Source organism: Eurosta solidaginis, chromosome 4 (assembly GCF_040869045.1).
Source record: "Eurosta solidaginis isolate ZX-2024a chromosome 4, ASM4086904v1, whole genome shotgun sequence".
Lineage (NCBI taxonomy): Eukaryota > Metazoa > Arthropoda > Insecta > Diptera > Tephritidae > Eurosta > Eurosta solidaginis.
In genome coordinates, this window is record NC_090322.1 from 278,727,271 (window position 1) to 278,743,952 (window position 16,682).

Genomic DNA, 16,682 nt, shown 5'->3' on the forward strand with positions numbered 1-16,682 from the left:
ATTCATAATTTTCCACACAAACCTCACAAATCGAAAGTCCCCTCTTTCTGCACTCATCAAACCATAGCTTTGGTCGGTTCCCAACTAGGCACTACCGGCTGTTTAAGCCAAAACCAATTCCTCAGAACAAATTCTGCGATTTTTGCCGAGACCTCTTTTAGACACCGTGTGCCTACATGATGTAGTGTCCCACGTCTAGCGAAACCGTTTCACAAAAGTTTCAAATCGCACGGTTTCATTGTTTCACACTTCAATAGCATCATCGTCAGTGTCATAATTGTGTCTGGAGATATCTTCTTCTTTTTCGTTATGTTCCAGTGCATTATCTACATTTAGCTGAGGACTGGGGCTCTGATCATTATTCAGCAGTTGATTGGATACATGGCCTTGTAAAAAATTATTACTTCTTTGAAGATTTTCAGTAATACCGGCAGCAGCATTGTAGTAACCACTAAGTGAGGAAAATGTATTGGATACGTTGTGATGTGTAAGCGAAGAAGATGGCAAAGGCAGTGAGGATAAGCTATTCATAGGCACTAAACTTGGATACATGCGATAGGAAACTGGTTTTTGAAGTACAGCAGCTGCAGCCGCTTGACGATAATATAAATCGATGCCGTTAATAGGCGTACCATGGGCGGCATAAGGCCAAGCAGGAAGAAAAGGCTGGCTTCCATAAAGGCGTTGAAAAGCAGCGTAATTACCCGCTTCAGCTAGTAGTTCCAATCCAACAGCAGTTTGTCGTTTCCATTTCGTTCTGAAAATATTAGACCAGAAAATTACAATTTAATATTTTGTTTTATTTTTCATTTATTTGCAACTCATTTTCTAACTTCATGAAATTCTTTCTAGTCATCTTCGCCCTTTCAAAGTAATATTGCAAACAACAAAAGGGACACGCAAAACAAAAACAAAAGTATATCACGAGTAATTCCAAAGCTACTGAGAACATGAACATGTGCCACGTAATTTCCATATTTTATATTTATTTAAATTTATAAACGAAAATCATTTTGAACTACTGTGTACATCGACGTACATACATACATTTGTTAAATGTATATGAAACAAGTAAGGAAGGCTAAGTTCGGGTGTAACCGAACATAACATACTCAGTTGAGAGCTATGGAGACAAAATAAGGAAAATCAATCTGGGGTAACCCTGGAATGTGGTTGTATAACATGTGTATCAAATGAAAGGTATTAAAGAGTATTTTAAGAGAGAGTAGGCCATAGTTCTATGGATGAACGCCATTTAGGGATATCGCCATAAAGGTAGACCAGGGCTGACTCTAGAATTTGTTTGTACGATATGGGTATCAAATGAAAGGTGTTACTGAGCATTTTAAGAGGGAGTGGGCCTTAGGTCTATCGGTGGACGCCTTTTCGAGATGTCCCCATTAAGGTGGACCAGGGGTGATTCTATAATGTGTTTGTACGATATGGGTATCAAATGAAAGCTGTTAATGAGTATTTTGAAAAGGAGTGATCCTTAGTTCCATAGGTGGACGCCGTTTCGAGATATCGCCATAAAGGTGGACCAGGGGTGTCTCTAGAATGTGTTTGTACGATATGGGAATCAAATGAAAGGTGTTACTGAGCATTTTAAGAGGGAGTGGGCATTAGGTCTATAGGTGGACGCCTTTTCGAGATATCGCCATTAGGGTGGGCCAGGGGTGACTCTAGAATGTTTGTACGGTATGGGTATCAAACGAAAGGTGTTACTGAGCATTTTAAGAGGGAAAGGGCATGAGGTCTATAGGTGGACGCCTTTTCGAGATATCGTCATTAGGGTGGGCCAGGGGTGACTCTAGAATGTGTTTGTACGATATGTGCATCAAACGAAAGGTGTTACTGAGCATTTTAAGAGGGAGTGGGCATTAGGTCTATAGGTGGACGCCCTTTCGAGATATCGCCATGACTCTAGAATGTTTGTACGATATGGGTATCAAACGAAAGGTGTTACTGAGCATTTTAAGAGGGAGTGGGCATTAGGTCTATAGGTGGACGCCTTTTCGAGATATCGCCATTAGGGTGGGCCAGGGGTGACTCTAGAATGTGTTTGTACGATATGGGTATCAAATGAAAGGTGGTAAGGAGTATTTTAAAAGGGAGTAATCCTTAGTTCTATAGGTGGACGCCTTTTCGAGATATCGCCATAAAGCTGGACCAAGGGTGACTCTAGAATGTTTGTACGGTATGGGTATCAAACGAAAGGTGTTACTGAGCATTTTAAGAGGGAGTGGGCATTAGGTCTATAGGTGGACGCCTTTTCGAGATATCGCCATTAGGGTGGGCCAGGGTGACTCTAGAATGTGTTTGGACGATATGGGTATCAAATGAAAGGTGGTAATGAGTATTTTAAAAGGGAGTAATCCTTAGTTCTATAGGTGGACGCCTTTCCGAGATATCGCCATTAGGGTGGGCCAGGTGTGACTCTAGAATGTTTGTACGATATGGGTATCAAACGAAAGGTGTTACTGAGCATTTTAAGAGGGAGTGGGCATTAGGTCTATAGGTGGACGCCTTTTCGAGATATCGCCATTAGGGTGGGACAGGGGTGACTCTAGAATGTTTGTACGATATGGGTATCAAACGAAAGGTGTTACTGAGCATTTTAAGAGGGAGTGGACATTAGGTCTATAGGTGGACGCCTTTTCGAGATATCGCCATTAGGGTGGGCCAGGGGTGACTCTAGAATGTTTGTACGATATGTGTATCAAACGAAAGGTGTTACTGAGCATTTTAAGAGGGAGTGGACATTAGGTCTATAGGTGGACGCCTTTTCGAGATATCGCCATTAGGGTGGGCCAGGGTGACTCTAGAATGTGTTTCTACGATATGGGTATCAAATGAAAGGTGGTAATGAGTATTTTAAAAGGGAGTAATCCTTAGTTCTATAGGTGGACGCCTTTTCGAAATATCGCCATTAGGGTGGGCCAGGTGTGACTCTAGAATGTTTGTACGATATGGGTATCAAACGAAAGCTGTTACTGAGCATTTTAAGAGGGAGTGGGCATTAGGTCTATAGGTGGACGCCTTTTTGAGATATCGCCATTAGGGTGGGCCAGGGGTGACTCTAGAATGTTTGTACGATATGGGTATCAAACGAAAGGTGTTACTAAGCATTTTAAGAGGGAGTGGACACTAGGTCTATAGGTGGACTACTTTTCGAGATATCGCCATTAGGGTGGGCCAGGGGTGACTCTAGAATATTTGTACGATATGGGTATCAAACGAAAGGTGTTACTGAGTATTTTAAGAGGGAGGGGGCATTAGGTCTATAGGTGGACGCCTTTTCGAGATATCGCCATTAGGGTGGGACAGGGGTGACTCTGGTATATTTTTGTACGATATGGATATCAAATTAAAGGTATTAATGAGGGTTTTAAAAGCGATTGGCCCTTAGATGTATATGTGAAGGCGTTCTCGCGATATCGACCAAAATGTGGACCAGGTGATCCAGAAAATCATCTGTCGGGTACTGCTAATTTATTTATACATGCAATACCACTAACAGTATTCCTGCCAAGATTCCAAGGGCTGTTGATTTCGCCTTGTAGAACTTTTTCATTTTCTTCTACTTAATATGGTAGGTGTAACACCCATTTTACAAAGTTTTTTCCAAAGTTATATTTTGCGTCAATAAACCAATCCAGTTACCATGTTTCATCACTTTTTTCGAATTTGGTATAGAATTATGGCATTTTTTTCATTTTTCGTAATTTTCGATATCGATAAAGTGGGCGTGGTTATGGTCAGATTTCGCCCATTTTTTATACCAAGAAAAAGTGAGCTCAGGTAAGTACGTGGGCTAAGTTTAGTAAAGATATATCGGATTTTGCTCAAGTTATTGTGTTAATGGCCGAGCGGAAGGACAGACGGTGGACTGTCTATAAAAACTGGGCGTGGCTTCCACCGATTTCGCCCATTTTCACAGAGAACAGTTACCGTCATAGAATCTATGCTCCTACAAAATTTGAGAAGGATTGGTAAATTTTTGTTCGACTTATGGCAATAAAAGTATTCTAGACAAACTAAATGAAAATGGGCGGAGCCACGCCCATTTTGAAATTTTCTTTTATTTTTGTATTTTGTTGCATCATATCATTACTGGAGTTGAATTTTGACTTAATTTACTTATATACAGTAAAGATATTAAATTTTTTGTTAAAATTTGAATTTAAAAAAATTTTTTTTTAAAAAGTGGGCGTGTTCTTCATCCAATTTTGCTAATTTTCATTTAGCACATATAGAGTGATAGTAGTAACGTTCCTGCCAAATTTCATCATGATATCTTCAACGACTGCCAAATTACAGCTTGCAAAACTTTTAAATTACCTTCTTGTAAAAGTGGGCGGTGCCACGCCCATTGTCCAAAATCTTACTAATTTTCTATTCTGCGTCATAACGTCAACCCATCTACCAAGTTTCGTCGCTTTATCTGTCTTTTGTAATGAGTTATCGCACTTTTTCGGTTTTTCTAAATTTTCGATATCGAAAAAGTGGGCGTGGTTATAGTCCGATATCGTTCATTTTAAATAGCGATCTGAGATGAGTGCTCAGGAACCTACATACCAAATTTCATCAAGATACCTCAAAATTTACTCAAGTTATCGTGTTAACGGACGGACGGACGGACGGACGGACGGACGGACGGACGGACGGACGGACGGACGGACGGACATGGCTCAATCAAATTTTTTTTCGATCCTGATTATTTTGATATATGGAAGTCTATATCTATCTCGATTCCTTTATATATGTACAACCAACCGTTATCCAATCAAACTTAATATACTCTGTGAGCTCTGCTCAACTGAGTATAAAAATAAAAATTTTTGAACAGTCATAGTGTTTTAGTAAACAATTCATTGATCATAAAATTTCGTGAAAATACTTATGCATGTAAATGTATGTATGTAGATAGTTGCATACTCCTAAATCTATGGCATAAATATACAAAGTCATCTTGAAAACTTCAGTCTTTCACTCATCTGTCCATATGTATGTATGTATGTAACATCGACAGCACGATATCCGCTCGAATCATCGTAACTAATGTTGAAAACACTCATTGAGCACTTAAGCGAGGTAATTGCAGAGGGCACACTTTTTCATTCGTTTTGGTTAGCGATGCATTTCACCCTGCGCCCACTGTGCTCTGCTATTAAAAAATTTGCCACGGAGATTTAAGTCAAGCCAGGCTATATTCATAACAATTACGTACACATATACAAATATATATATCGTTGACGCTCGCAATATGTACATAAGTACCCGAGTATAATTAATCATTAACTATAGAAATCGTACGTATTAAGGCAACTAAAATATTTGAACCCTTTATAATTTAGATATAAGTTTTTAATTCTTATTCAATATTAAAAGTCAAATCAAAAAGTTGTGTTTGGCTACTACTTAAATAGCCACATTACATCTTTATCGCTCTAGCCATAGTTGGGCACAGTGCACTAAATTTTCATTTCCACTACACTGTGGTAGTGAAATAATGTTCTATTATCACTAAAAATTTAAACATGATGACCATATGCATATCATTGTTGCTTTCTGTCCACAGACTTCCATTTTACTGAAGTTGATATTATAAAGATTAAGGTTCGAAATATATAGAAACATATAAAAAATTTTTTTTGAAGTGCAGTCAATTTCCAATTAGGGTATATTTAGTAACAATACTCAATAATATTAAATTAAATTGTTAAAGAACATACAGGAGGACGAAAATTTAAGCAATTAATTTAAATAATGTTCAAGCTTGATAGGGATTTGGATTATGTATTGCAGTTTTCTGTGTTCCGGTTTATTTTGTATGTAAATACTTTTTATAGAAAAAATTTTATGTAAATTTGTTTCGCTAAAACATTTGTTTTAGCATTTTCCAATAATTGCTTCTTCGGACTAGTAGACAATTGAAAAGTAAAGTCCTCTCTCGGCAAACGAAAATCATGTTCTACAAGTCACTTATCGTACCCGTCCTGATATATGGGCAGAAGCATGGACCATGATCACATCAGATGAAGCGGCTCTGAGAGTGCTCGAGAGAAAATTTCTTCGAAATACTTATGGGCCTCTACGGTTTAGCGATGGCGAGTACCAAAGATGATTTAATGCTGAGGTGTACGAGCTTTATGCAGACATCAAAATAGTCCAGCGAATTAAAACGCAGCGGCTACGTTGTCTAGGCCATGTTATGCGAATGAAAGATGATGCTCCGGCCAAGAAAGTGTTTCTATCGGAAGCCGCCAATGTAAGCAGATGAGGAGGGTGACCCCACTTCGCTGGAAGGACCAGGTGGAAAACGATTTAAACTCCTTTGGTGTAACCTATACTCGCCAGTTGGCAGAGCGAAGAAGCGACTGGGGCGCCTTGTTGGACGGTCATAACCGTTTAATCGGTTAAGCGCAAATTAAGTAAGTAAGTAATTCATGTGCACAATTATATTTGCTTCATGTAGGGTATGGTTGTAAGATTTTAAATTGGAAATCGTTAAAATGTAGAAAAAGAACGAATTTGAACACTGAGAAAAAGAAAACGACAGCAAAATATAGCTTAATGGCTACTTAATCTCTATAATGCCATTGATAAACTCACCTACATGAGGCCAATTCTATTATAAATATGAATTTATACATATGTACTTATATAAAGAAGGCGATGCTCTGGAAACCCAAGTTTTTTATGGAAGAAGGGACTATCAATATCAATAGCACTCCCTTAATTCATACAAAATTTGGAGCTTATCCGCCTAGACGATCTTGGCATTTGCATAACAAGACAAGCCAGCTATCCCTGTTCCGCGCTTACTGATAACAATTAGGATCACCAACTGAGATGGAGTCTTCCTTCACCTGTCTTTCTGACCTCAGTAGAGGCCACACCTTTCCTTGTTTAAAAATCCGCGAACTGGGAAGACTACTTTTTCAGCAGAATCGTCTTCGTCCATTCGCATGCCGTGACCTACTCCTCAAAGTCTTTGGGGGTTTACCGTTGTACTATTTTTATGTCTGCATCCAGCTCATATATCCTTATATCTCTTGTGATACCCTCTGTTGTTTTCGCATTCCCATAGATCTTCAGGGCACTTTTTTCTCGAACACTTTAAGGATCCATGATTTCGAGGGCTCATGATTCCGAGCCATACATTAGGACAGGTGTGATATGTTTTTTTGTTCATCTAGAGAAGAATTTAAATTTCAATTGCATCTTCAGTCCAAAGTTCAACTTGTTGGCAAGAGTTAACCTTCGTTAAAATTCTAAGCTGACCATGCGCCGATTCTTTCTTGGATGACAGCCAGTACTTCATCTTGTTCTTAATCACCGTAGGACCGACCCACTTTTTTATATGTAAAGTATATTTAGAACATTTTTATTGATACTGGAGAAATAAAAAACATAGCAAAATGCAAGGCGCGATAGCCTCTGAAGAGATTTTAGGCCGAGCTTCTCTTCCCATTTGCGTCGTGCTCCTCTTAGTTTTCCCTACAAATTGATCTGATGGGACCTATATATTTTACGCCGACTTCGAACGGCTTCTACAGGGCAGATGAGTTTTCACTGAGAAGCTTTTTATGGCAGAAATACACTCAGAGTGTTTGCCAAATCACTACCGAGTGGTGGCCCCGCTTTAAAAAAGTTTTTCCTGATTGAAAAAACGGGTGTGTCACGAAATCCCCAAAGAAAAAAAAATGCCCAAACACATAATCCCCAAAATCAAAATTCCAAAAATCAAAATCCCCAAAATCAAAATCCTCAAAATCAAAATCCCCAAACACAAAATCTCAGTGCTATGATAAACATCATGACCGTGTAAAAAATAGCAATATCTCTTTCCTCTTTTATTCATATTTATGTATGTATAACTATATATTCACGTTTTGGCAATACATATTTTTACTTATCCATATATAGGACTGCTATTCGCTCTAATTCGAACAAGCTAACAGAAGCGTGTACTACGCAGAAGGACATCACCGTGGCGGTAGCCACGGTTATACCACACACCCGGACTTGGCATGGCGTAGCTCAGGGTAATTTTTCATAAGCGCGGCCGAACGCCGCCTATGCAGACAGTTGGTTTTTTGGTCGCGGCGATTTTAAATCTAATTTGAATTTATTTCACACATAAAATGGGGATTTTGATTTTGGGGATTTTGATTTTGGGGTTAACGTGGCAGACCCCGAAAAAACTTGTTTCTAAAGTCTTGATGTTCCTTTGACCATCAATTGAATCCAGGACCTTCGGTGTGGTAGGCACAGCACGATGCCACCACACCACGGCGGTCGCCGTTTTGAATCTAGGTGCATAAGAATGAAATTATTTTCCACTTTTCAAAAAAAAATATATTTTTTAATTAATAAACAAAATTTTTTCTATTTCATGAACAAATTCAATTAATAAGAAATAGTTGAAAAAAATCAAATCTTATTTCTTCATAATATTTAATACTAACGGGAAAAGCGGAATTTTTGTATATTTTTATAACACATATATACATAAATTAATAGCAAACACAAATAACTGACAAATAACAAATAACTTTCATTCCCTGACTTTCGTCTCAGGGCAGCTGATTTGGTAGGATGACTCACTTTGTCAGTGAATGCACCTAAATATCTGACTCTATTCCCCGAATATTGCAGCTATTGATGTTGCCCATGAAAACGAAAGCCTCAACCATTTCCAGCCTGTACCAAAATGGTCTACTGTTATTTTATCGGTGTAGGGTAAAAAAAAAGAAATAAATACCGAGGTGATTTTGGCCGAGCTTCTCTTCCAGCTTGTTCTTTATCCTTTTTAATTTTCCCTACTGCCGGACGGATATGTTGAGTATTTTCAATTGCCGTCAGTAGAGTTTAAATATCAGCTTCGGAAATTCTTCCTCCTAACTGTGCTGCAATGGCGTCCTTTACTACGGCTCTTGTTAACAATGGAGGAGTTGCGAGCAAAAAGGGAACAAGGTTCGAAGATCCGTTTTTACGTAAAACAGTTTATAGGAAGAACAGGTCAAGTTTTATACCCACACCAAATATTTTGTTTTTATATTTCTGAAACTGACTTCGAAACATCGCAAAATATAAGGCTTTGTACTTTTTATACTCAGTTGAGCAGAGCTCACAGAGTATATTAACTTTGATTGGATAACGGTTGGTTGTACAGGTATAAAGGAATCGAGATAGATATAGACTTCCATATATCAAAATCATCAGTATCGAAAAAAAATTCGATTGAGCCATGTCCGTCCGTCCGTCTGTCCGTTAACACGATAACTTGAGTAAATTTCAAGGTATCTTGATAAAATTTGGTATGTAGGTTCCTGGGCACTCATCTCAGATCGCTATTTAAAATGAACGATATCGAACAACAACCACGCCCACTTTTTCGATATCGAAAATTTCGAAAAATCGGAAAAGTTCGATAATTCATTACCAAATACGGATTAAGCGATGAAACTTGGTAGGTGAGTTGAACCTATGACGCAGAATAGAAAACTAGTAAAATTTTGGACAACGGGCGTGGCACCGCCCACTTTTAAAAGAAGGTAATTTAGAAGTTTTGCAAGCTGTAATTTGGCAGTCGTTGAAGATATCATGATGAAATTTGGCAGGAACATTACTCTTATTACTATATGTCCGCTTAATAAAAATTAGCAAAATAGGGGAACGACCACGCCCACTTTTAAAAAAAAATTGTTTAATTCAAATTTTAAAAGAAAAGTTAATATCTTTACAGTATATAAGTAAATTATGTCAACATTCAACTCCAGTAATGATATGTTGCAACAAAATACAAAAATAAAAGAAAATTTCAAAATGGGCGTGGCTCCGCCCTTTTTAATTTAATTTGTCTAGGATGCTTTTAATGCCATAAGTCGAACAAAAATTTACCAATTCTTGTGAAATTTGGTAGAGGCTTAGCCCCTAGGACGGTAACTGTTTTCTGTGAAAAAGGGCGAAATCGGTTGAAGCCACGCCCAGTTTTTATACACAGTCGACCGTCTGTCCTTCCGCTCGGCCGTTAACACGATAACTTGAGCAAAAATCGATATTTCTTTACTAAACTCAGTTCACGTACTTATATGAAATCACTTTGTATTGGTGTAAAAAATGGCCGAAATCCGACTATGAACACGCCCACTTTTTCGATATCGAAAATTACGAAAAATGAAAAAAATGCCATAATTATATAACAAATACGAAAAAAGGGATGAAACATGGTAATTGTATTGGTCTATTGACGCAAAATATAACTTTAGAAAAAAACTTGGTAAAATGGGTGTGACACCTACCATATTAAGTAGAAGAAAATGAAAAAGTTTTGCATGGCGAAATCAAAAGCCCTTAGAATCTTTGAAGGAGTACTGTTCGTGGTATTATATATATAAATAAATTAGCGGTACCCGACAGATGATGTTCTGGATCACCCTGGTCCACATTTTGGTCGATATCTCGAAAACGCCTTCACATATACAACTAAGGGCCACTCCCTTTTAAAACCCTCATTAATACCTTTAATTTGATGTATCGTACAAAAAAATTCTAGAGTCACCACTGGCCCACCTTTATGGCGATATCTCGAAAAGGCATCCACCTATAGAACTAAGGCCCACGCCCTTTTAAAATACTCATTAACCCCTTTCATTTGATACCCATATCGTACAAACAAATTCTAGAGTCACCCCTGGTCCACCTTTATGGCGATATCTTGAAAAGGCGTCCACCTATAGAACTAAGGCCCACGCCCTTTTAAAATACTCATTAACACCTTTCATTTGATACCCATATCGTACAAACACTCCCTTTTAAAACCCTCATTAATACCTTTAATTTGATACCCATATCGTACAAAAAAATTCTAGAGGCACCCCTGGCCCACCTTTATGGCGATATCTCGAAAAGGCATCCACCTATAGAACTAAGGCCCACTCCCTTTTAAACTACTCATTAACACCTTTCATTTGATACCCATATCGTACAAACAAATTCTAGAGTCACCCCTGGTCCACCTTTATGGTGATATCTCGAAAAGGCGTCCACCTATAGAGCTAAGGCCCATGCCCTTTTAAAATACTCATTAACACCTTTCATTTGATACCCATATTGTACAAACGCATTCTAGAGTCACCCGTGGTCCACGTTTATGGCGATATCCCGAAAAGGCGTCCACCCATACAACTAAGGCCCACTCCCTTTTAAAACACTTATTAATACGTTTCGTTTGATACCCATATTGTACAAACGCATTTTTATAACGATATTCCGAAAAGGCGTCCACCTATAGAACTAAGGCCCACTCCCTTTAAAAAAATACACATTAACCCCTTTCATTTGATACCCATATAGTACAAACAAATTCTATAGTCACCCCTGGTCCACCTCTATGGCGATATCTCGAAAAGGCGTCCACATATAGAACTGAGGCCCACGCCCTCTTAAAATACTCATTAACACCTTTCATTTGATACTCATATCGTACAAACAAATTCTAGAGTCACCCCTGATCCATCTTTATGGCGATATCTCGAAAAGGCGTCCACCTATAGAACTTAGGCCCACACCCTTTTAAAATATTCATTAATACCTTTCATTTGATACCCATATCGTACAAAATAAATTCTAGAGTCACCCCTGGTCCACCTTTATGGCGATATCTCGAAAAGGCGTCCACCTATAGAACTTAGGCCCACTCCCTTTTAAAATTATCATTAACACATTTCATTTGATACCCATATCGTTCAAACAAATTCTAGAGTCAGGCCTGGTCCACCTTTATGACGATATCCCTAAATGGCGTCCACCTATAGAACTATGGCCCACTTCCTTTAAAATACTCTTTAATACCTTCCATTTGATACACATGGCATACAAACACATTCCAGGGTTACCGTAGGTTCTTTTTACAACATGGTGATTTTCCCTTACTTTGTCTTCACAGCTCTCAACTGAGTATGTAATGTTCGGTTACACCCGAACTTAGCCTTCCTTACTTGTTTATTTTGTTTTTAAAAAAAATTATGTTAAAATGGATTTTGTCGACATATACATTGGAAAGATGTGTGAAATATACTATATATTAAGAAAATGTTTCAATGCTACAGCAACAAAAATTCTATAGCACCACAAATGTTTAAAACACGAAACCCCCAGAACGTTATTTTCAATGAAAATCCCATATCGACTAGTCGTTTAGTCGAGTAGCAACTGTTGCATGTATTTAAAATCGACCAGCTGCTTCGATTTTAACAGAGCATCCAATCGACTATTTTTATTGGAATGTTGACGGTTTCATAAGATCCATTTTTGGTCATAAAACAAAAATATTATTTGCTGGAAATGAGTTTCAGAAAACGTATCTGGATATGGAATTTCTTTTCTAGCTTCGAAGTTGCTAAAGAAGCAAAGTGCAAATTATTTCAGCTGCAGATGGCTTACAATAACACTACAACGCCTTTACGAATCGCGGAACTCATAGAAAGTTACATTAAAAAATATATTCGAATAGTCACTATTCTAATTGATTAGGCGATTATTCTAATAGCCGATTATCAAGAGATCTAAGACTCCAGCTATTAGGAGTGATACAGCTGTTAGATCTAGAAGCAGCAAGTGGCTGAGGTCCTAGAAGGCTTCTAGTATTTTCCAAGAGGACAGAGTCATTTTAAAACATAGGTCCCGGTTTTTGATAGGGATTTTTAGTTTGGTCGCTAAATAAATTTCTCATAACACTTCGGACATATTCAGTCTATGGGAGGTCCTCATGTACCGGCCAGTTCAACTTAACCTAAGAGCTTCGTGGCTGATGTCTTAGAGGGCTTCTAGTATTTTCCAACAGGACGGAGTCATTTTATAACATAGTTCCCGGTTTTTGATAGGGATTTTTACTTTGGTCGTTAAATAAACTTCTGATAAGACTTCGGATTCATTCAGTCTATGGGAGGCATTCATGGACCAGCCAGTTCAACTTAACCTACGAGCTCAACTTAACTCTACTAGCTCTATAAAGATTTTTTTATACAAATTTTCCAAAACCTTTTACATATACTTTTTTCATCATAAAACCATTGGATCGGATATCAAGAATACAAAGTAAATGGGCATATAATTTCCAATTTAAGCTTTAAATTCTTTTGTCCAGTGTTATGTTTGGTTTTACTGGTCTGTAAATAATTATTATATTAATTTGTTGAATTCAGGACCAAGTATGTTATTTATGTAAAATTTATACATATTTCACAAGTTATATTATATTAAATTATTATAAATAGAAAACGAGTAAATTAGAAAAAAGCAAAGTTCATACACTGCATAGGCTACTATTTCAAAACCCATGACGGATTATTATCTGTGATCCACACATTGAAGGCTTAACGTTCAGCGCATCAGGTCATCAATGCACTTCGCAAGTTTCTATTTATAACTCGTTTTCTACTGTTTGTTGTTTTTATTCTTTACCACCGTCAATTGAGTGCGCCAATCAATTGCTATTGACGAGGAAATAGTCGGCTATACGGTCTATGAACTTTGTTGTTTTCTAATTTACTCGTTTTTTATGTATAATAATTTAATATTGACGGCCACCGTGGTGTGATGGTAGCGTGCTCCGCCTACCATACCGTGTGCCCTGGGTTCACACCCCGGGCAAAGCAACATCAAAATTTTAGAAATAAGGTTTTTCAATTAGAAGAAAATTTTTCTAAGCGGGGTCGCCCCTCTGCAGTGTTTGGCAAGCGCTCCGGGTGTATTTCTGCCATGAAAAGCTCTCAGTGAAAACTCATCTGCCTTGCACATGCCGTTCGGAGTCGGCCAATTTGTAGGGAAAATCAAGAGGAACACGACGCAAATTGGAAGAGAAGCTCGGCCTTAGATTTCTTCGGAGGTTATCGCGCTTTACATTTCTTTTTTAATAATTCATTATAATATAACTTGTGAAATATGTATACATTTTACAAAAATAACATACTTATATAATAATAATTCTTTTGTCAAGTAAATATCTTACGAACAAAAAATTTAAGACTTGGTGGATTTATCAATATAATTTATGAAAAAATTCGATTATTTATATAACACATATTTATACAGTGTGACGACGAATAACTGTTACAAAGGTTTTATTAAAACTGTGAACGATTTTTATTAATTTAAAAAGGAGGTGCTTTTGATTTTTAGTAGCCTTTAAGTTTTATATTTAATCATAAGCTAAATTTTTCCTCCTCCTAAGTGCTTCGTGAAGACTTCGCTGCACGCACGACTTGGCCGAGAATTTCGTTCCATATCCTCTATAAGCGTCCTCATAACCCTCTAACCCAATATGCATTTATTCACTGGATTTGCATCAATAGAGTTGGAAAGCCATTCATCCGAAAGAATAAAATAATGAATAAAGTTTGTGAATTGGCTCTATACAATTTTAACTCCTTCTCAAACCTTATACACTGAATTAATTAATTTTCTGCTTGGTCATAATTACCAGTAATGGTACGCATATCAAAACTGAATAAAATATTTTTGGTTACGCTTACTAATATTAGCAGGATAGTACTTTAAAAAAGTGGAACAGTTATTCGTCGCTACCCTGTACATATCTCTCGTGGTAGAACAGAAACACTCAACTCGTACTTTCGCGCTTTAGTCTTTCTATGGAAAGAAAACTTTACGGAACCTTTATTACTGCTGTACACATTGTACTTTTGGGCAAAAAATGACTACAGAGCAATTATCCAATATCGTTAGAAGGTTGTTTCAAATTTTTAATTGCCTAATGGCCTCGGCACAATGAAGTTTTTCATATACACGCGTTCAACGCAATATTATGCATGTCAGCCACCATCAAGCAAGATATTGAAATAATTCAACATGAGCTTAACTGTTTCCATGACTGGGGTAGACGAAATAAGCTAGTTCTAAACGTTAACAAATATTGCTTCGTTACTTACCACAAAAGGCGAGCGCCCCTTCAATCCTCGTATCTCATTTATAATTTCGCTCTAAATTCTCTTACCAAAATTAAGGATCTTGGTGTTGTCTTCGATTGAAATTTCTCTTTTACAGAGCATCTTAACTTTATTATACCTAAGGCTTATGCCGCTCTTGCCTTTATAAAACGGAATAGTCGTGAGTTTAAGGATACCTACACGAAAAAAATATGTTATTATGCATTTGTCAGGTCCAAACTGGAGTATGTGGCCATAGTTTGGAATCCCTTTTACGCTATCCATTCGTATAGACTTGAACGTGTTCAAAAAAGGTTCCTGCACTTTGCTTTGTTCCAATTAAGGTCTGGACTCTTGTTCCTCCATGGCCTACTCAATGGGAATATTGATTGCCCTCCTTTGCTAGAAATCATACAGTTTAATGTTCCATGTAGATCTTTACGTCACTCTGATCTCTTTCATATTGGATATTGTAGGTGCAATTATGCTCAGTATGAGCCAATAACACGAATGCTAACTCACTTTAACTCACTTTACTACAATAAAATTCATGTGGCCATTTTTTCCAATTTTTGTCTTTTTAAGTCCCTGCTTGTTTAAAGTTGTTTTATTATTGTAAATCAAGTTTTATTGTACTGTATAAGATATTGTTATCTAGTCTGTAAGGTTGTGTAATACCACAGACTAAAATTTATATAAAAATAAATAAATAGATATTGCGTTTGTAAATATAAAGTAACTTCAGACTTGGCAATTGAAGTTTATATCGCCTTGCCCATTCACAAACAAAATTTCGCGAAGCACTATTATAAACATTCTCACTAAACAAGAAAAATACCTCCTTACATAATTAACTGTGAAAAATGTTAGAAAAGTGCCAACGTGTGGTAAAAATAATTTCACTTGCAAAGTGCGAAAGCACCCTTGGCCAAAGCAAATGTCGAATTCTTCTTATTATGCTTTGCTTGCTACAAAAGTTGGGTGTTGGCTACTTTTTCATGTCAGATGGCGCCAGGGTCGCTCTATCTGACGTTCTCCATAAAAAGACGTGCAATTTTCTCATTTTGAAAAACTGCTAATGTGACGGGGCCTCAGGCAGTGATGGACTCTGAAGCAAAAAATTCTTATTATATGAAAAACGAGAAAGGAAGGGACTGTCTTCATACATTTCATGAACGGGGCTGAACAATAATCTTATCCCATTCGTAGTAACCAAATAATCGGCTGTATAAGATATGAAATATTTAGTGAACAGATGTACATACCTAAGCGATTTTTAACATAAATATAAAATAAACAAGTAAGGAAGGTTAAGTTCGGGTGTAACCGAACATTACATACTCAGTTGAGAGCTATGGTGACAACAAAAGGAAAATAACCATGTAGGAAAATGAACCGAGGGAAACCCTGGAATGTGCTTGTATGACATGTGTATCAAATGAAAGGCATTAAAGAGTATTTTATGAGGGAAGGGGCCATAGTTCTATAGGTGGACGCTATTTAGGGACATAGCCATAAAGGTGGATCAGGGTTGACTCTAGAATGCGTTTGTACGATATGGGTATCAAATGAAAGGTGTTAATGAGTATTTTAAAAGGGAGTAATCCTTAGTTCCATAGGTGGACGTCGTTTCGAGATATCGCCACAAAGGTGGAACAGGGGTGACCCTAGAATTTGTTTGTACAATATGGGCATCAAACGAATGGTGTTAATGAGTATTTTAAAAGG

The 16,682-nt window shown here is 37.4% G+C and overlaps 1 protein-coding gene across 1 annotated transcript in view; it reads right to left on the bottom strand.

The window, feature by feature from the left end:
- Positions 1-16,682, bottom strand: part of LOC137247520 (homeobox protein B-H2-like) — a 48,085-nt gene that overhangs the window by 392 nt on the left and 31,011 nt on the right. The window contains exon 3 of the mRNA XM_067778510.1: positions 23-757. Coding sequence (XP_067634611.1) covers positions 244-757 — 514 coding nt within the window. The 3' untranslated portion in view covers positions 23-243. The remainder of the gene's footprint in view (positions 1-22; positions 758-16,682) is intronic.